At 53.8% G+C, this 20,560-nt stretch overlaps 1 protein-coding gene and 1 long non-coding RNA gene across 6 annotated transcripts in view; one reads left to right on the top strand and one right to left on the bottom strand.

The window, feature by feature from the left end:
* Positions 1–17,233, bottom strand: part of LOC140610955 (uncharacterized) — a 29,562-nt gene extending 12,329 nt beyond the window's left edge. For 3 of the 5 annotated variants that reach the window (XR_012012379.1, XR_012012380.1, XR_012012381.1), the window contains exons 1-3: positions 16,964–17,233; positions 6,779–6,935; positions 5,491–5,651 (exon numbers count right to left, since the gene is read on the bottom strand). This is a non-coding gene — a long non-coding RNA (uncharacterized lncRNA). Of the gene's footprint in view, positions 1–3,997; positions 5,414–5,490; positions 5,652–6,778; positions 6,936–16,963 lie in introns of those variants that run through there. The other 2 variants (XR_012012378.1, XR_012012377.1) reach the window with 2 other exon arrangements.
* MYO1F (myosin IF) overlaps positions 1–19,891 on the top strand; it is a 34,073-nt gene extending 14,182 nt beyond the window's left edge. Inside the window, exons 11-28 of the mRNA XM_072787521.1 lie at positions 252–332; positions 454–540; positions 1,716–1,802; positions 2,255–2,422; positions 3,393–3,478; positions 6,182–6,263; positions 7,634–7,740; positions 8,642–8,740; positions 8,821–8,965; positions 15,184–15,298; positions 15,392–15,561; positions 16,354–16,499; positions 16,829–16,975; positions 17,091–17,239; positions 17,659–17,742; positions 18,299–18,494; positions 18,590–18,759; positions 19,456–19,891. Coding sequence (XP_072643622.1) covers positions 252–332; positions 454–540; positions 1,716–1,802; positions 2,255–2,422; positions 3,393–3,478; positions 6,182–6,263; positions 7,634–7,740; positions 8,642–8,740; positions 8,821–8,965; positions 15,184–15,298; positions 15,392–15,561; positions 16,354–16,499; positions 16,829–16,975; positions 17,091–17,239; positions 17,659–17,742; positions 18,299–18,494; positions 18,590–18,759; positions 19,456–19,532 — 2,196 coding nt within the window. The 3' untranslated portion in view covers positions 19,533–19,891. The remainder of the gene's footprint in view (positions 1–251; positions 333–453; positions 541–1,715; positions 1,803–2,254; positions 2,423–3,392; positions 3,479–6,181; positions 6,264–7,633; positions 7,741–8,641; positions 8,741–8,820; positions 8,966–15,183; positions 15,299–15,391; positions 15,562–16,353; positions 16,500–16,828; positions 16,976–17,090; positions 17,240–17,658; positions 17,743–18,298; positions 18,495–18,589; positions 18,760–19,455) is intronic.
* The last annotated feature ends 669 nt before the right edge of the window (positions 19,892–20,560 follow it).

Below are 20,560 nucleotides of genomic sequence, written 5' to 3'. Positions count from 1 at the left end.
GAGGCGCTACAGAGTAGCTGCCATTATTACCCCCATTTTGAAGTTGAGAAACTAGAGGCTCAGAATGGTTAACAGGGAAGTGAGCTTCCAAGGTAGGAACCCGGATGTTTTAACTGGGGGCGGGGGCCTAGAGCTGGAGAAGGCTGGAGAGAAAGTGCCGTGAGAGGACGTAGCCTGTGACTGGGGCTAAATCACCCCAAGAGAGTGGCAAGCTGGCCCTGACCCGCTGTCCCCACCCACCCACGTTGCAGGCCATCAACCGCGCCATGCAGAAGCCCCAGGAGGAGTACAGTATTGGTGTGCTTGACATTTATGGCTTTGAGATCTTCCAGGTACAACCACTGCTCCCCAGCCCGCCCCGGTCTCTCCCTCAGCCTCCTGGGGTGGCCTAGTGGCCCCAGGAGCTTCCGGCATCACCCCACTGATGGTGGCACCCTTTGCCTCCCTTGGCAGAAAAACGGTTTTGAGCAGTTCTGTATCAACTTTGTCAACGAGAAGCTGCAGCAGATCTTCATCGAGCTCACCCTGAAAGCTGAGCAGGTGGGCAGGGGCAACCAGGTGGCCAGGAGCCAGAGGACGCTGGGGGTGGGGGGCAGGACCATGATGGTTGCTAAGCAACCAGGAGACACCCCCACACGCACAACCAGCCACCCATTCCAAACCTCTCTTTGCTGACCTGTCCAGGCCCCACCATGAAATCTCCTATGGAAGGGGTCTCCTTCCTCTAAAGCTTTACAAGGGCTGGGGCATAGCCTCCTTGTTCATTCCTCCAATGAGCACCTGCTGTGTGCCAGGCACTGTTTGCAGTGCTGGGGACACTGCTGTGCAAGAGATGAACAAAAAATTCCGGCTGTTTTCATCCTACCCATCCCTCAGAAGCAGAGCCTGAGACAAGGATTCAGGACAAATATCAGAAGAGTGAGGAAGGGGGGAGACAATTTTTTTTAAAGAGGGGTGGGGGGCGCCTGGGTGGCTCAGTCAGTTAAGCGTCCAACTCTTGATTTTTTTAAAGATTTTATTTATTTATTTGACAAAGTGAGAGAGCGTGCAAAAACAAGGGGGAGGGACAGAGGGAGAGGGAGAAGCAGGCTCCCCACTGAGCAGGGAGCCCAATGTGGGACTCGATCCCAGGACCCTGGGATCATGACCTAAGCTGAAGGCAGACACTTAACCAACTGAGCCACCCAGGCACCCATGTCCAACTCTTGATTTTGGCTCAGGTCATGATCTCAGGGTCCTAGGATCAAGCCCCACATCAGGCTCCCTGGTCAGTGAGAAGTCTGCTTGCGATTCTCTCTCCTTCTCCCCTTCCCATTTGAACTCTCTCTCTCTCTTCTAAAACAAATACTTTTTTAAAAAAATCCAGAATAGGGTGTATTAATGAGTAGGTTACATGGCAAGCAATTGGGACCAATTTCTGCTAAGCCCTGGGGACACTTCATAGCACGGAACTCAGAGGTGACCCACCCCAGAATCGATGGAGCCAGGATATTTATCCACCAGCTCCTGTCTGTCTGTGTCAAGGGATGTCAGGGGCGACAGTTCCGGGATGCCCCACACAGGGCAACAGGCTTTGTTACTGGAGACAGTCCTAAGTGATGAAATGGGGAGATATGGGAAGACACCTTCCACACCTCCTTCACCACTCTTGAGAAGCATGCATTCTAGAAACATACAGAGACCCACCCCATTCCTGTCCTCTTTGCTGCCCCCAGGAGGAGTATGTACAGGAGGGCATCCGCTGGACCCCCATCCAGTACTTCAACAACAAAATCGTCTGTGACCTCATTGAAAACAAGCTGGTGAGGACTGAGCCAGCTCTGTGGGTCTCGCTGGGCCCAGAGCAGGGCCTGGGAGAGGAGGAGAGGGTTAGGGCCCTTTCTCTGTTCCTGCCCCCTCCTGGGGTGCAGAAGGAGCACACTGTAATATCCCATCAGCCACCTCAACCACTCACTCTGCCCGCCGCTTGTATCGTTCACTCAACAAACCTTCCCCAGGGCAGCCCACTCAGGGGCAGAGGGGCTAACCCTGATAGGACCCCCACCAGGACATCCCAACCTGGGAAAGGTAAGAGGCATGGATCCTTATGGGGTTCCTCACCCTGCCCCCCAGGAGCTTCCACAGCAGTCCCCGCACCACCACCACCCCACTTTTATTCTTGTATTTGGAAACCCCACCATCTCCTCCACTCCCTCCCTGTTCCAGGGAACAGGATGGGGGACACTGATCTGGCACCCGCTTCCCCCACCCGCAGAGCCCCCCAGGTATCATGAGCGTCCTGGATGATGTGTGTGCCACCATGCATGCCACGGGTGGCGGCGCTGACCAGACCCTGCTGCAGAAGCTGCAGGCGGCAGTGGGCACCCATGAGCACTTCAACAGCTGGAGCTCCGGCTTTGTCATCCACCACTACGCTGGCAAGGTGACCCCCTCCCAACTGACCCCCAGGAACTAGTCTGGCTCCCACCATGTTCCCTCAGCTAGAGCTGCAGAAACCCTCACTGGCCCTGGACCAAGGTCTCAGCTCTTCTCACTAACAGGACAGCTCTGCCTAACAGGAGAAAAACTCCCTACCATTGAGCCACATTGGGCATCAGACTCTCACACCCCAATATGAGCTGCAAACCCCACTAACCCCCTGATCCAGGACATAGCCTTCTGACCCAAACTCAAAAACCCCAGGCCCAAGATGTAAGCCATCACGCTCCAAAATGAGCCAGAGCACCCCTACCCAAGACTATAGAAATCTGCTGGCCTCTGACCCTGGCCACAATCCTCCTCCCCAGCTGACAGGACTACAGACCCCTCCCATTGACCTTAAGTGGGTGACCTTAAGACACCCCCCAGGGATCTTCTGGTCATCCTGCAGCCCACTGATCCCCAAACTGAGCTAGAGCTCCTGTGTTCTCTCAACCAGGACAATGGAGAACCCCCCACCTTGGATGGCAGACCTAGCCCACAAGCCTGACTGAACCCCCCTCCCCTGCCATAGATCCCCAGCCAGTGCTGGAACCCTCCTGAGATGAACCCCAAGCCCTCAATTGACCACACACTGATACTCAATCTGACCTCTCCACTTCAGATCAAACAGCAGACCCCCAGGAACCCTCTACCCGGGCAGTAGCACCTCATCCCCAATCCGGGCTAGAACTGGCACCTCCTCCTGCCTCTGACCCAGGCTGCAGCCCCAACCTTCCAATCTCAACTTGAACATGAGACCCCCTGGAAACCCAAACCCATGCTGCAGCCCCCTGCCCCTTATCGTGAATCATAAGTACCCCCCCATCCTGTCAGCAAAGGGTGGGTTCCTATGGGACCCCTGACCCCCTGGGCTGTAAGCATCCCCCAAAACTCAACAGCCTCTCACTCCCCCCAACACTGTCTCCCTCCAGGTCTCCTACGACGTTAACGGATTCTGTGAGAGGAACCGGGACGTTCTCTTCTCTGATCTCATAGAGCTGATGCAGACCAGTGAGCAGTGAGTGGCCTCCGGGCCCCAATCCACTTCAGGATGGGGGGGCTCCATCTTCCTGAGAGCTCCCATCATGCCACAGACTCTGTGGGGGTGGCTGTCTGCAGAGACAGTGTTTCCAGTGACTGGCTCTGATTAAACAGCAGCCTGGGATCCCACAGGAAGAAGTAAGGACAGCGCTAGGGGCCGTGCCTTATGGCCCATGCAATGCGTGTAAGCCCAGTCCATGCAGGGTGTGGACGGTGTCCCCTGACACACCGTGAAAACACATCACACCCTGCATTTTTCCGTATTGACACGTATGGATCCATCTCCCTGGCCACAACTGCATACCAGGTTTCCTTTTTTGCCTTTTTAACCTCCAAAATTTATCCAAGCTCCACTGTGTTCCAAGTACCATGTATTTGAACCTGTGGGGGATGGAGCCCGATCAGGTCAGGGAACACGGCTGCTCTCATTGAGAGGAGAGCCAAGTGGGGAGAGAGGTATTGAACTAGAAAAAAAAAAGGCAAATAGAACACAGCATTGCATGAAAGTCATAAGACTCACCCATAAAATATAAATTTATTAAAAGAAAAAAAAGTCATAAGACAGTGGTCCATAAGAGGCTGAAATTATGGCTCCCAGACCAGCAACACGAGCATCCCCGGAGCTGGGTACAAATGCGGAATTTCTCTCACGCTCCACCCTAGACCTACTAAATCAGAATATGCATTGTAACAAGTTGCCCCTGATGCCTCCTCGAGAACCACGTGCACATTTGAGTTTGAAATTCCGTGATCTAGAGCAGCGCTGTTACATCCCGGTCCATGTAGAATCCAAGCTTTAAAGTCACATCATAAACACACACACACACACACACACACAAATAATAATAAAAATAAATAAATAAAGTCACACCATGACTTTAAAACAACCTTCTTGGGGCCCTTGGGTGGCTCAATCGGTCAAGCATCTGCCTTCAGCTCAGGTCATGATCTCAGGGTCCTGGGATCGAGTCCTGCCTCGAGCTCGCTGCTCGGCGGGGAGTCAGATTCTCCCTCTCCCTCTGCCCCTCATCCAGCTAGCGCTCTCAAATAAATAAAATCTTTAAAAATAAATAAATAAAATAAAACTATTGTACCTTCTTCAGGTACAATATGCATGCCATGAAATGTGCCCAACTTCAGAACTGATTTTTAGGAAATGTATCAAGCTGAGCAACCATGACCACTACCTAGTTGGGAACATTTGCATTACACCCGAGAGATCCCCTCATGCCAAATTGCAGTAGACCCCTATTCCCATTACATGCATAATTTTAAATTTCCTAATAAGCACAGTTAAAAAGTAAGAAGGTGAGAGGCACGTGGCTGGCTTGGTCAGAAGGGCATGCAACTCTTCATCTCCGGGTCGTGAGTTCGAGCCCCACCTTAGAGAAGGGCAGAGATTACTTAAATAGATAAACAAACTTAAAAAAAAAAAAGTAAAAAGGTGAATAGGTGACATTATACCCAATAGACCCAAAATACCACTTTGACATGCCAGGCATATAAAAATGACTAATGAATGACTATGAATGAATTATGAATGAATGAACTGCATTCTCGTCCCCCACACTGTGGTACTCCTTGAAACCTGGTACGCATTTTAACGCTCACAGCCCATCATGATTTGGCCAGGCCAAGTCTCAAGGGCCCCAATAACCACCTGTGACCAGGGGCTGCTGATACTGGAAAGCACAAAGGCTTGGTTCTCAAAGTAGGGTTCCTGGACCAGCGGCAGCGCTATCACCCAGGAACTCGTTAGAAATGACTGGGTCCCAGCCCGGATGTGTGAATGAGAAACTCCAGAGGGGCCAGGTGGGCACCCAGTCAGCCGTCCGTGCTTCCACAAGCTCTCCTGGCGATACTGGTGTCCACTGGGGCAAGCCCTGGACAGGAAAACGAAGTTGATAAAGGGCTAGAGAGGGTGGTGGGCATCACTCATTTTTTTACTTTCTTTTAATTGTGTTGAGATACGGAAAACATAAAGTCTACCTTTTCACCATGTTGGATGGTACAGTTCTGTGGCATTAAGCACCGTCACAATGCTGTGCAGCCACCCCTGCTCTCTCCTTCCAGAACTTTCTCATCCTCCGGGGTATGTAGGGATTGAGCAGCGCACTCATTCTGTGTCACGGTGGTCAGGGAAGATCTCACTGAGGAGATAAGAGAGGGAATCGGGAGCGGACCAAATGCTTGTGTCTGAGCAACTCCCTGTTGGTGGCCAATTAGACGGGGACTATCTATGGCTGTCACCAGCCAGGGCTACCACAGAAAGCACCCTTGTCTGTATCTCCTTGCACGCGCACACACAAACACACACACACACACACACACACACACGAGCCTGAGCATGTGGGATCGTTCCTCCAAGGGGACCCTGCCCCTGTCACCCGAGATGCTGCACCACTCAAGAAATGCTCCTGCGGAGCTGAACTTGGTTCTATTTTTCTTGCAACCCAAGTCATGCTTGGAGACGGAGGCAGAAGCAACAGAGTCAATCGATCAAGGATCCAAAAGGACAAAACCAACTCCCCGCTTCTCACCATTAGCCCCCCAATCAGGGAGAGCCCTACTTTGCAGTGTGCCCTCTAGGTCTCACCCCACCCCCACCCCGGGCAGCCCCACCCCTGGGCAAGGGCACCCAAGGTTCGGCTGCACGTCTGACTCCTCCTGTCCTGTCTAGGGCCTTCCTCCGGATGCTCTTCCCTGAGAAGCTGGATGTAGACAAGAAGGGCCGCCCCAGCACTGCTGGCTCCAAGATCAAAGTAGGCCCGGGGCAGGGGAGGAGCGCTGGGCATGGGCAGGGCTGTGTGTGTCTCTCCTCGCCCCTCCATCCATCTCTCGCACGTCCTGGGGCCTCCGCCCCCTTCTCTGGCACCCTCTGTGCTGCACAGGGGTCTTCTCTAAGCTCTGGGACTTGGCAGGTTGGACCAGTTTCCTTGAACTCCCCCCTAACTCTCTAAACGCAAAAATGAACCATCATCTTAATAATTTTTTGGTCTTTTGGTTGCCACCATTTAAATTGTGGTAAAATATACATAAAACGTACCATCCTAACCACTGTTGAACGCACAGCTCTGGGACAGGAAGCACATTCCCATCGTGCACCCACCCCCACCATCCATCTCCAGAACCTTCCATCTCCCCACAGAGAGACCCTGTCCCCCACCCTCTGCCCCACCCCTGGCTCCCACCATCTCCTCTCTCTGTGGACAGGCCTCCTCTGGGGAACCCCTGGGAGTGGAATCACAAAGGATGCGTCTTTTTGTGACTGGCTTACCTCACTCCACATAATGTCATCAAAGTTTGTCCAGGTGGTGGCAGGTGTCAGGATGTCCTTCCTTCTTAAGGCTGAATAATCTTCCAGTGTGTGGACGGACCACATTTTTCTATCCATTCCTCCGTGGGTGGACACCTGGGTTGTTTTCATCTCTTACCTATAGTGAATAGCGCTGCTATCAGCTGGGTGTCCCATCCTAAGAATGTTTTGATAACCAGGCATTGAGCACTGGTCAGTGCTGGCGGCAAACGTGGGACACTTTACATATATGGGACCTAGTTCCACCTGGGGGATGGGGAGACCAAGGCTCAGAGAAGCATAGTCACTGCCCCAGATTACACAGCAGAGCCACAGTCCACATCAAGGTCTCTCATGCCACTGTCTCCAGTATCCCCTCCACCTGGAACAATTTCCTTTCTAGTCTCTTCCAAGAGGCTAAAATGTACCATCAAAGATATACACACACACATATGATTCTTTACTTCCAAAGCAGTGGTTCCCTGAAGACAGGCAGGAACGTCCTGTGCAACAGGTACTTCTGCGTGCTCAGGTACTCCATCAGCAAACGTTTGCTGAGCACTTACTATGCGTCCGATTAAGTGGTGAGTGCCGCAGATGTGAGAGCTCCTAGTCTGAGGTTCCAGGATCAGGGTGACATACAATACCAAGTCCCCGTGCTGTGTGCTAATGGAAGTATGCAGAGACCAGGGACACCTGACCCCATGGCTCACCAGGAGCCAGCCCCCCACCCCACTCAACGGGTCTCTGTCTCTTGGGCCTGTATCCAGGGTGGGAGGAGAGAGGGTCCAAGGGTCTCCTCATGTGCACCACCCCCTGCCTTCTCCTCCACCTCAGAAACAAGCCAATGACCTGGTGGCCACGCTGAAGAGATGTACACCCCACTATATCCGCTGCATCAAACCCAATGAGACCAAGAAGCCCCGTGACTGGGAAGAGAGCAGGTAACTGCCCCCTGGACCAATCCACACAGCCTCTCCCCTAGACTGACCCGCCTCCCAGAACCCACCCGGAGTCATGTGTGACCCATCCCAAGACTGATGGAGGCTGACCCCCAGGACCAGCGCAGAACTCCCAGGGTCCTAGCGCTGACCAAGACCCTCCGGACTGTAGGGATGACCTGAGTGCAGGTTGGCCTGAGTGCAGGGATGACCTGAGGGCGGGATGACCTGAGTGCAGGATGACCCAAGGGCAGGGATGATGTGAGTGCAGGATGACCTGAGGGCAGGATGATCTGAATGCAGGAATGAGCTGAGGGCGGGATGTCCCGAGTTCAGGATGACCCAAGGGCAGGGATGATCTGAGTACAGGGATGACCTAAGTGCAGGGATGAGCTGAGTATGGGATGACCTGAGGGTGAGATGACCTGAGGGCGGGATGACCTGAGTGTGGGATGACCAGAGTGCAGGATGACCCGAGTGCAGGGATGATCCGAGTGCGGGGATGACCCGAGTGCGGGATGACCAGAGTGCAGGATGACCCGAGTGCAGGGATGACCCGAGTGCGGGATGACCCGAGTGCAGGGATGACCTGAGTGCAGGGATGACCTGAGTGCAGGACAATGCAGGAACGAGCACAGTGCCCTTGTCCCAGACCTGAGGACACATCCCCTAGAATTAACCCTGGAACTGACCACAGAACTAACAGAGCCCTCCCCCCACACACAGAACTGACTGCCAGGCTGACCCCTGGCACCGGCACTAAAGTCACCCCCCAAACTGCCCCCAGCATGAATCCAGACCCAGCAAGCCTCCCATCTGCCCTTTCAGCCCTGCCCAGCAGCACCCACCCACTCCCGGGACTAGGGAATACCCCCCCAGGGGACTCACTGCCTTTCCCCCTTAGGGTCAAGCACCAGGTAGAGTATCTGGGCCTCAAGGAAAACATCAGGGTGCGCCGCGCTGGCTTCGCCTACCGCCGCCAGTTCTCCAAGTTCCTGCAGAGGTGAGGCACCCCCGCCCCGGCCCTGGGCCCTCACTGGCAGGGACCTGTCCCCCCAACCCTCCCATGTCCTCCGCCTCCAGGTACGCCATCCTGACCCCTGAGACGTGGCCACAGTGGCGAGGGGACGAGCGCCAGGGGGTCCAGCACCTGCTTCGGGCAGTCAACATGGAGCCAGACCAGTACCAGATGGGGAGCACCAAGGTCTTTGTCAAGAACCCCGAGTCAGTAAGTGTGAGAGAGGGGCAGACACCTGCCTCGCCGCCAGGGCTCCGGTCCTGCTCGTCGGCGCCACTTTAGGCCTCAGGCATGTTTCCTTCCCACCCCGCGAGTCTCAGTTTCTCCATCTGGAAAGTGGGGAGAGTAGTGGGCACCCTGCCGGACTGGGGTCAGGATCAGACAAAACGGGAAGCACCCTGTGCAGTGGGTGGACGTGGCAAGTGCTCAGAAGAACCCCAATCCGCTGGGTAGTCCATGGTGGCCAGCAGTCAGGTGGAGACACACATGGCCACCTGCGGGGACAAGCCACCTGCGAGGGATAAGAACCCACAGCTTATCCAGAACGGCTTTTGTCCCTCGTTTCCTTCTTTCCATCCTTCTCTTTCCTCCTGCTTCCTTTTTCACCACCTTCTTTCCATACTTTCTCCTCCTTTCTCTTACCTCCTCCTGTTCCTTCATTCCTGAACACATTAGGTCCCCAGGCCTGAGACTCAGGTCCGTCCAAGTGATGGTTTGCTTATCCCCAAACCTGCCCCAGGCCCTCATCCATCAAAGACAAGCCTCCTTCCGCATCCTCCAAGGCACAAGTAATATCTCCGGCACGTTACGGTCAGCTCTCAGCCTTCTACCAAAGGCTGGGGGCACCACCACACTATGCTGCCTCTGCCTCCAGGTGGAAAAAAAGTCTAAGTAACAAGGACAAGTCTGTTCTGGGGACGCAACCCACAGCTCGGTGACCAGAGTTAACAATGCTCGGAACCTGCTGAGAGTAGATCGTCCCTGTTCTCCCCCCGACACACACACACAAGAAACGGTAGCTACGTTCAGGGTGGGGTGCTAGCTAGCCCATGGGGGTCATCATCCTGCAATACGCACATGGATCAAACCAACTCATGCCACACCTTAAACTTGCACAAGGTCATACCTCAATTATATCTCAATAAACCTGGGTTTGTTGAGAAAAGCAACAGTCACAAAGACAGCAAAGAGCAGGGCCAAGGGAGACGCTGGGCTGGCTGTCGGCAGAACATGCAACTCTTTTTTTTTTTTTAATTTTGTAATTTAAATTCAATTTGCCAACGTATAGTGTAACACCCAGCGCTCAGTCCATAAGTAGGGCGTGCAACTCTTGACCTCGGGGTTGGAAGCTTGAGCCCGTTGGGTCTAGTAGAGATTACTTAAACGTTAAATCTTTCCAAAATAAATAAATAAAAAGGCAGGGAAGGGCCTGCCTGGCCACCTGCTGCCACGCGAGGATTGGGCAGTACATGGGGAGCGGGCCCGTCGGCGTGAGCTGGGCTGGTTCACCACACTCCCGGGCCAATCTTCCGCTCCCCAGCCTGGGCCAAGCCGGAGCACCGAGGAAAGGTCTGCCGCCTGCCCAGGGCCCGGTTAGGTGCCTCGTCACCTGCGTGATATGGCACCTGCCCTACTGGCACCTCAGGGACTCGAAGACAACTAGGAGCTTGTCAAGATGGTTCCCTTGATGTTACTATAACCTACCAGGAACCGACTTCTCACCAAACCAAACACATGACACAGTGGGGTGGAGACTCTGGAGATGTCATAGGTACAAAAACAGTCTGTCAAGGCAGGGGGCGGGGGGCGGGGGTAGGGGGGCTCCAGGCTGGCTCAGTCAGTTAAGCATCCAACTCTTGATTTCGACTCAGGTCATGATCTCAGGGTCATGTGATCGAGCCCTGCATGGGGGGCTCCACGCTCAGCGGGGAGTCTGCTTGGGACTCTCTCTCCCTCTCCCTCTGCACCCTCCTCCCCAGATCATGTGGGTGCTCGCTCACTCTCACTCTAAAAAAAAAAAAAAAAGAAAAAGAAAAAGAAAAGAAACCCAAAAAACCCCAGTCTGGAATTGCATTCAAAGCAAATAGCTTGGGGATCCCTGGGTGGCTCAGTGGTTTAGCGCCTGCCTTTGGCCCAGGGCGCGATCCTGGAGTCCCGGGATCGAGTCCCATGTCGGGCTCCCTGCATGGAGCCTGCTTCTCCCTCCTCCTGTGTCTCTGCCTCTCTTTCTCTCTCTCTATGTCTATCATAAATAAATAAATAAATAAATAAATATTAAAAAAAAAAAGCAGATAGCATCACAAACCAAAACTGCCTATCACTAAAACTGCACCTGGAATGATTCGGTTTGTAACAGTTGAGAAAGAAAGGAGGGAGGCAGGGTTAGAAAAAGAGGATGGGAGGGACAGAGAATCCACCTTGCCAAATCCGACTCGGAAAGAAACATGTAAAAATTGACCCTGAAGGGGCACCTGGGTGGCACAGTCCATTGAGCATCCGAATCTTGGTTTTTGGCTCAGGCCGTGCTCTTGGGGTTGTGAGATCAAGTCCCGCAGTCTGCTGAAGACTCTCTCTTCCTCTCCCCTCTGCCTCTCCTCGCCCCCGCTCTCTCCCTCTCTCTAATAAATAAATCATTTTAAAAAAATTTTTAAAGTAAAAAAAAAATTTTTTTTTAAGTGACACTGGAGGGATCCCTGGGTGGCGCAGTGGTTTAGCGCCTGCCTTTGGCCCAGGGCGTGATCCTGGAGACCCGGGATCAAGTCCCACGTCGGGCTCCCGGTGCATGGAGCCTGCTTCTCCCTCTGCCTGTGTCTCTGCCTGTCTCTCTCACTGTGTGCCTATCATAAAAAAAAAAAATTAAAAAAAATTTTTTTAAAGTGACACTGGAAAAAAAACAAATAGACAAAGCTAGCACTGGCTAAGACTATATAAGGTAAAATCAAATTCTGACAAAGAAATGCAGTCTGCACATTTTGAGGTGAAGATAAACTGGCTGAAAATAATGAAATTCACAAAGAAAAATTTGGTGGAAAAGAATTTGTAAGAAAAAAAAACTGAAAATTTGCACTAGACAAAACTGATTTTGATGATAATCATTTTAAATTTTTTACCTTTTTTTTTTAAGACTTCATTCATTTACTTGAGAGAGAGAGAGAGCATGAGCAGGGAGGAGAGAGAGAGAGAGAAGCAGGCTCCTTGCCGAGCAGGGAGCCTGAAACGGGGCTCGATCCCAGGACCCCGGGATCATGACCCAAACTGAAGGCAGGTGCTCAACCAACTGAGCCACCTGGGTGCCCGAGAATCATTTTAGCAAAATGAAAACAGAAGAAACTAACAAACATGGGAACGGTTTTATGACTGTTTACAACTGTGCCATATCAAAGATCCAAGAATTAAAACAAAAAAACAAAAAAAACAAAGATCCAGGAATTAAGTTACCCTAATGGAGTTGGCGACTTTCTCAACCAAAAATGCACTTAACATTGGGATGATTCGGACTTGGATTCTTTTTCTTGTAAACATGGACTCAAAATATCCTTGATGTTTTACACACCTGCTGGCTGTCACTGCCCATCATGCTTGGTGTGTTCACTTCCTGTGGCTGCTGTAACAGAATACTACGAACTGAATGACTTGACCCAACAAATTCATTTTCTCATGTTTCTAAAGGCTAAAAATCCAAAATCAAGGTGTTAGCAGGGCCCTGCTCCCTCTAAAGGCTCCAGCGAAGATCCTTCCTCTCTAACTTCTGGTGGCTGCCAGCCATCCTTGCCCTTCCTGATCGCTCCAACCTCTGCCTCTGTCATCACATGGCCTTCATGTGTTTGGTTCCAAATGTCCCTCTTCCTAGAAGGACACTAGTCATATTGGATTGAGGGCCCACCCTACTCTAGCATGACCTCAAAGACCCTCTTTCCAGGAAAGGTCACAGTCACAGGTTCTGGGTGGACATTGCGGGGGAGCGTTATTCAAACCAGTACAGTAGGATAAGCTGAGATTTGGGGCCTATCTCACCCACTCAGGCACACACAGCCCTGCCCTCTGCACATGAAGGAGATGAATTTTATTTTATTTTTAAAAAGATTTTACTTGTTTGAGAGAGAGAGAGAGAGAGAGCATGAGGGGGAGAGGGGTCAAAGGATAGGGAGAAGCAGACTCCCCACCGAGCAGGGGAGCCCAATGTGGGGCTCGATCCCAAGACCCGGGGATCATGACCTGAGCCAAAGGCAGATGCTTATCTGACTGAGCCACCCAGGTCCCTTGAAGGAGATGAATTTTTTTTTAATATTTTATTTGTTTAAGAGAGAGAGGGTGCCACCTAGGCACCCCCAAGGAGACAGATTTTAAACTGTGTAGACAGGAAGATTCCTTTCCCAAATTGAAAACGAATCCCCTTCCCTTAGCAGAAATAATGAGGTTGCAGGACACTTGTCCCATCTGCCCTAAACAGCTAAGGGAAGAGAGAACTCCCGGTTGACTGGCTCGCCCCCAGTCCTGCAAGTGCTCTATTCATACCTGACATCCTCTCAGCAAACTCCAGAATGCACTCACGTGCCCTCCAGACACCCCATACAGGGAGGTGTTACTTGGATATGCTTTGCACACAGACCCACTGACCCCATAGGATATTGGCCTGAGAAACAGAGGAATATGGAAACTCCACTCTATTCCCTACAGGTCGTGAAACTGTAGTCTTGGTCGGGGGTTTTCCTTCCTGGTGAGAGGATCCCCACCTTTCGTGAACACTTATAAATATCTACAGCTTTATAAGTTCTCCAAGGGGATCCCTGGGTTTAGTGCCTGCCTTCAGCCCAGGGCCTGATCCTGGAGACCTGGGATCAAGTCCCACATCGGGCTTCCTGCATGGAGCCTGCTTCTCCCTCTGCCTGTGTCTCTGCCTCTCTCTCTGTATCTATCTCTCATGAATAAATAAGTAAAGTCTTTAAAAAATAAAAATAAAATAAGTAAAAGTTCGGGATCCCTGGGTGGCGCAGCGGTTTGGCGCCTGCCTTTGGCCCAGGGCAAGATCCTGGAGACCCGGGATCGAATCCCACGTCAGGCTCCCGGTGCATGGAGCCTGCCTCTCCCTCTGCCTGTGTCTCTGCCTCTCTCCCTTTCTCTCTCTGTGACTGTCACAAATAAATAAAAAAATAAAAAATAAAAAAATAAAAAAAAAATAAGTAAAAGTTCTCCAAGATATATAGATATATATTTTCTTTAAGATTTATCTATTTTAGAGAGAGGGCATGAGCAGGGGGAGGGGCAGAAGGAAAGGCAGGGAGAGAGAGACAGAGAGACTCCCCACTGAGCAGGGAGCCCCAGGAGGGGCTCGAACTCACAACCCTGAGATCATGACCGGAGCCGAAATCAAAAGCTGGACGCTCCACCAACTGAGCCACCCAGGCGCCCCTCCAGGATATATTTTCCCAAGTGCACTTGAACCAAGGATCTACAGAACTACTTCAGTAGTTTCTGGGAACCCTGGGGTTTCTGGGAATCATCAACCACCTTGGTCAGCAAAGCAGGCAGCCGGGCTTTTAGCAGTGATGTGACATTTGCATACTTGACAAATCTCTCTGGGTGAAGTGCTACTTATTTTTCTTAATACAGCCTCATTTTATTTTCAGTATTTCCCATTTTGGTATTTCCCCGATCGACGCTGTCCCTTCTATCGCTAAATCTGAGTACAACATTCCCCAGCCATCTATCTTATTCCAATAGGTTGTTCTATTCTTTGCTCAGCACCCTGTTGTTCTTATTACTGTAGGTTTAGAACTTTTCACATCCAGTGGCCTCCCCTCCTTGATACGTTCACTGCTATTATTCTAAGTGAAGAGACATCCTTCGTGGCATTTCTACTCTGACTTGCTCCAATACAGTTTATTCCCCCAAGTGCCCTCTGGACTGAGACTCTTGAAACTCAAAAGTCTGCCCTCTGCAGGCGCTTCTTTTCCAAGGCTGGCACGTATGGCTGTGCAGGTTGTACACTCTACAACCTGCACAGTCTCCAAGTACATCACAATCCTATGCAGCAGATTGTCATATTTATGGTATTCTGGTGGTGCTCTAAGATGCACATTGGTCCACCTTTTTTAACATCTCTGAAATTGGGGTGTACCTCCCATGGGTGACATATGAGTGCATAACTTGACAGTGTGAGAAACTGTGATATTATACCATTTCTGGCAAGGCTACAGAGTCCGTAAGAGGCAGAGCTGGGATTCGAACCCCACAACACCAGCCTAGAGTTTAATTTAATGCAGGGGCTTATGCCCCATAGTGGGAGGGAACCCTGGGTTCAGTCATTTGGAGGAAGGAAAAGATTTTTTTGACCATAGTGTATGAGCACGTGTGCAGGTGCCCGTAAGCAAGAGCAAGTGGATGGGGTGGGATCGAGGAAAGACCCACTGCCACTCCCTCTGTCCCAGCTCTTCCTTCTGGAGGAGATGCGAGAGCGCAAGTTCGATGGCTTTGCCCGCACCATCCAGAAGGCCTGGAGGCGCCACGTGGCTGTCCGGAAGTATGAGGAGATGCGGGAGGAAGGTGAGAGGCTGCAGAGGGACGCTCAGGGTGGGGACAGATGGACTTGGAGGAGTCGAGCCACAACCGCTGCCTCCCTGCCCCCTGTCCCCACAGCTTCCAACATCCTGCTGAACAAGAAGGAGCGGAGACGCAACAGCATCAATCGGAACTTCGTCGGGGACTACCTGGGGCTGGAGGAGCGGCCAGAGCTGCGTCAGTTCCTGGGCAAGAGGGAACGCGTGGACTTCGCTGACTCGGTCACCAAGTACGACCGCCGCTTCAAGGTGAGGCACTAGTAGGTGGGCGCGTCTGGGACCCTGACCCCAGCCTGGCACCCCCACCACAGGTACACCCTCACACTGGCCCAGATACACCTGTCCACAGGTATATATTCACCTAGCCTGATACACCTGCCCCATCACAGGTATGCCCTCACTTGGCCCAGACACATCTGTCCACAGATATGCATTCAATTAGTGTAGATACATCTAGTTATTAAATATGTCTTCACAATAAATAAAATAAAATAAAATAAAATAAAATAAAATAAAATAAAATAAAATAAAAATAAATATGTCTTCACGTAGCCCAGACCAACCTGTCCATCACATACATCTGCACCTGGCCAGACACAGCTCTCCACAATTACACACTTGCTTCACCCAGAAGCCCTGACCACAGGGCCACCCACACTTGTCCTGGATACACCTATCCATTAGATATGCCCTCAGCCAGTCTACGTAGATTTGTCAATTAGACATATCCTCACCTGGCCCAGATACACCTGCACACAGGTACACTCTCATCTGACCTGGGCACCCATGTCCAGCAGGCATACCTCCACCTATTGTGTACCTGTTCACTGGCCCAGAAACTCCTCTCTAGCCAGTATACCCTTACTTAACCTCCTATTCTTTATGTAATGTAAGTCCTCATATACCTTCACATGGAGGAAAACCCTCAGCTGACCTGTCCCTCACCTGCCAGCACCACTCCCCTGCCTGGGGGTGATGCCCTGGAGCCAGGTTGCCCAGCTCTGGGCTCCAGCCACCAGCTCTGCTCCTGCATCCTCACAGCCCATCAAGAGGGACTTGATCCTGACGCCCAAGTGTGTGTATATGATCGGCCGGGAGAAGGTGAAGAAGGGACCAGAGAAGGGCCAGGTGCGTGAGATCCTGAAGAAGAAGCTGGAGATCCAGACCCTTCGGGGAGTTTCCCTCAGGTGAGGCCAGGCCCTGGCCTGCCCGCTTCTCACCCCATCTGTCACTCTGACCACCTAACCTACCGCTATACCTGGAAGCCTCTTGGCTCTACCTGTCACCTTCACCTGCCCCCACACTCCTGATCCCTATGAGCCAGCAGCACCTTGCCCCCTCACCCCACGCTTCTCTGTGACCGTCTTCCCCAGCTCCTTGCCACCGCTCCCCTTTGGCCCACCGGCGTCACCTCCCGCTTGCCTTCCCCCGACGCTCCCCGACGCATCTCACAGTCAGTCCTGCCACCCTCACTACCACCCTCACCTGCCTGCCTGCCTTCCCACCCCTCCCCCAGCACGCGGCAGGACGACTTCTTCATCCTCCAAGAAGACGCCGCCGACAGCTTCCTGGAGAGCATCTTCAAGACCGAGTTCATCAGCCTCCTGAGCAAGCGCTTCGAGGAGGTGGCGCGGAGGGCCCTGCCCCTCACCTTCAGCGACACGTACGCCCCCCGCCACCGTCCTCGGGCTGCGCGGGGCACAGAGCCCCCTCTCCCGCCCCGCGGCCCCGGCCCGCCTGGGAGTGGGCGTCCCCGCAGCTTCCTCCTCTCCCCACAGACTACAGTTCCGGGTGAAGAAGGAGGGCTGGGGCGGAGGCGGCACCCGCAGCGTCACTTTCTCCCGCGGCTCCGGCGACTTGGCGGTGCTCAAGGCGAGCGGCCGGGCGCTCACAGTCAGCGTGGGCGACGGGCTGCCCAAGAGCTCCAGTGAGTCTGCGCAGAACGCGGGGGGGCGGAGCCAAAGAGGCGGGTCCTGTGAGGGCGGGGCCAGCACAGGGACCAATCAGGGCTGTGGGGGCGGAGCCAGTGGGGGCGGGCCGGGAGCCGGTGAGGGCCGTGGAGGGGTGGGCCTAGAGACACGCAGCCACGGAGAGGGCAGGATCAGCGACGTAGCCAATGAGTGGGAGGGAAATGTGGAGGGGGTGTGGCCAGGGAAATGACCGCCCCCCGGAAGTGGGCGGGCCCAGAGAGACCCAATGAGGTGGGTCGTTGGGGGCGGGGCCAATTGGGCAGAGCCGGTGTTCCAGCAACTATGGGGCGGTGCCTATGGACAGCCAATGAGAGCAGGGGGTGAGCCTGCTGTGGTCTGGTCCCCACTCAAATTCCCATCTCTTTTCCCCTTTCAGAGCCTACAAGGAAGGGAATGGCCCAGGGAAAACCTCGAAGATCAGCCCAGGTCCCTGCCCGGGCAGCCCCTGGACCTCCCAGAGGTGAGGAGCCGCGTCTGCCCGTGCCTCCTGTGTGCCCCATGACCAAAGCCATCTGTTGCCCGCTGCCAACAGATGGGGCTGACCACTCTGTTCTCTGCCCAGAACTCGCCGCGGCTCCCCGTCTTCCACAGAATACAGACGAAGCTTAGTTGGATATTCAAAGCCCTTCAGAAGCCAACCCTAGCCAACCACTGACTTCTTCTCTCCTCCCTTCTTATACTCTCCTGTCGCGCAAGCTACATCTTATTTTGCCAATTTAACAAATTCGTCCTTAACTTCCAAGGCTTTGCTTAGGCTCCTTGCTCCTCTGGTCTCCCAAATTCCCACTAAGCTTGAGCTCCTCTTCATCCTCCAAGAGCCACCCACAAAAGTCCTCCTACAGAAGAGGATGGAGGAAACTTTACCCCTACAGAGCCCCCTGGGCCAATCCTTAGCATGCTGGTTTGAGCATACGACTGGCTGCCTCCTCCCTCAGACTGGGAACTTGGAGCTAAGTGCTCCCCAAATCCTCCTACCATCACTCTGATAAATGCTCCCACCCTTGCTCCTGCCACAGGCCTGAACCACAATGGGGTGCCCCCTTCTGGCAGAAGGGGGCCCCTGCCCCTGGAGATCACATCTGGAGGGGGCTCCCAGCAGCCTCTCCGAGGCCCTCCATCCGGGGCCCTGAGGGCCAGCAGACGGCCCCGGGCACGGCCCCCCTCAGAGCACAACACAGAATTCCTCAACGTGCCTGACCAGGGTGTGGCCGGGTAAGTGGGGAGAGAGGGCAGCCCAGGAGGTGGGAGGTGGGGGTGGGTGGACACGGGAGCATCTGGCCTGTGACAAGCGCTTCCTGTGCCCACAGCATGCAGAGGAAGCGCAGCGTGGGGCAGCGACCGGTGCCAGGAGTGGGCCGACCCAAGCCCCAGCCCCGGACGCACGGCCCGCGGTGCCGGGCGCTGTACCAGTATGTGGGCCAAGATGTGGACGAGCTGAGCTTCAATGTGAACGAGGTCATCGAGATCATCTTGGAAGGTATGCGGGCCAGGGCAGAGGTGGGAGGAGTCAGAGCCCTGACACAGCCAGGCAACCGCCCCCCACCACCATTCCTGCACACCCTTCGGAGGAGAACAGAAGCCACCAGCCCCCACCAGAGATACCCTCTTCCAGGCCAGTGGCTGCAAAGGCTAGGAGGCCTTGGGTCCAGAGGGTTCCTCCTCAGCCATTCTGGGGGCCTCACAGCAGCATGCCCAATCCCCCCCTCCCCGGCCTCATTTTTCTCTCCTGTCAAGCACGGGGCTAATACCAGAACCTACTTCAAAGAGACCCCTTGTGAGTAAAAACTGTGTCATGTCTGGCTGGCCCGGGCCACCTTCCTACCTCAGTCCCCTGGGCTGCCCTCCCCATCAGCAACACCCTCTGTGGGTAAACGGGGACCCCCAAAGGAATCATTCACTGGTCCATCATGGGGAGGAAGGGCAGGCACCTGTAGAAAGAGAGGATGAGGGATGAGCACGAGAGAATGGTCTAGAACATGGCAGAGTGTGAGGCAGCAGCAGGAGAAACCACGCATCCAGCCGCCCCTCCCTCCCTTCCATCTGTTGACGATTCTCTTTTCGGAGTCTGCCTTCTGCCATGCCAGTGGCGATGAATAAAACAGGTGCGGAGCCAGCACGAAGGCTTTCTCCTGCGTGGGCTGGATGCCGCCTCACGCTCCCTTCTCGCCCACAGATGCCTCGGGCTGGTGGAAAGGCCGGCTGCATGGCCAGGAGGGCCTCTTCCCAGGAAACTACGTGGAGAAGATCTGAGAGGGGGCCCGGGTTCGCCTCCTGCCTGCCTGCCTGTCAGGGAGCCAGGCCCTGCCAGCGGGGGCCTCATTCTCCTTGGCCGCATTAGCCAGAAGGTCCAGTCCTGTGGCCTCCAGCCCAGGCCCTGGGTCTGGGGGTCACCACCGCAGCCATCCCAGGGCCCTGGCCTCCCCCATGTCACATGCGTTGCCTCCTGTGCCAAACAGGACTAACAGCAGGATCTACCTCCCAAGCTGCCTCATGAGTATAATTGAGTTGTGTCCTGTCCGCAAAGTGCCAAGCACAGTTGGGGGCACCTTAACAAGTGAGACCTCCCTCCTTCTGTCATCACTGAGGCAGTAAACCTTTGCCAGGCGAAAGCGTAAATTGATTTACTGAGCGCTAAGCAGGGAACTACCTTCTCACAACGCTCTGAGGGAGGAGCAGCAAATACCCCAACGCAGGTGAAAAACCGGGGGCTGCAGTTTTGTCACTTGCCCAAGATCCCACAGAGCCAAGCCTTGAACTCGTGTATAACCCCACCCCACCTGTCCCAAAGCTGGAGTTTGTCTCACCTGCCGGCTCACCCACTCTTGACCACTTGCGTCCCAGCCTTCCTTCCTGCAGAAAATAGTCTGGTGGGTCCTGTCAGCTTTGAATCTGCCATCCCCAGACCCATCTGGGACCTGGCTGGACCCTGAGGAAAGAGGCAGGTCCCACATGGGCCTTCACAATCCAGCCTGGGCCACCCCTGGCCCTTGTCCCCCACCCCACATCTGGGTCTTCTGGGCCCTCCCTCATCTGGGCTCAGGATCGGTTCTGATATTCAAGGGTCCTGGATTTCTGTACCTGTTTCATGGGTTTAGGGGGTCAGTCTGATGACTGGTCTCCCCAGATATTTCCAAGCCAGCGATGGAGTCTGAAGCTTTCATATACCCCTGCAAATGCAGCCAGAACTGCCAGGGGTTCTTGCCATGGTCTGAGCCTAAATATCCCGACTTTCCAAATGGATGCCCACTCTGTGCTCAGACCCTCAAAGAGCAGCAGGT

The sequence above is a fragment of the Canis lupus genome, chromosome 19, assembly GCF_048164855.1.
Source record: "Canis lupus baileyi chromosome 19, mCanLup2.hap1, whole genome shotgun sequence".
In the NCBI taxonomy this organism is placed as follows: domain Eukaryota; kingdom Metazoa; phylum Chordata; class Mammalia; order Carnivora; family Canidae; genus Canis; species Canis lupus.
The sequence above is the reverse complement of the archived record's forward strand: the minus strand, read 5'-3'. Positions and strand labels throughout refer to the sequence as shown.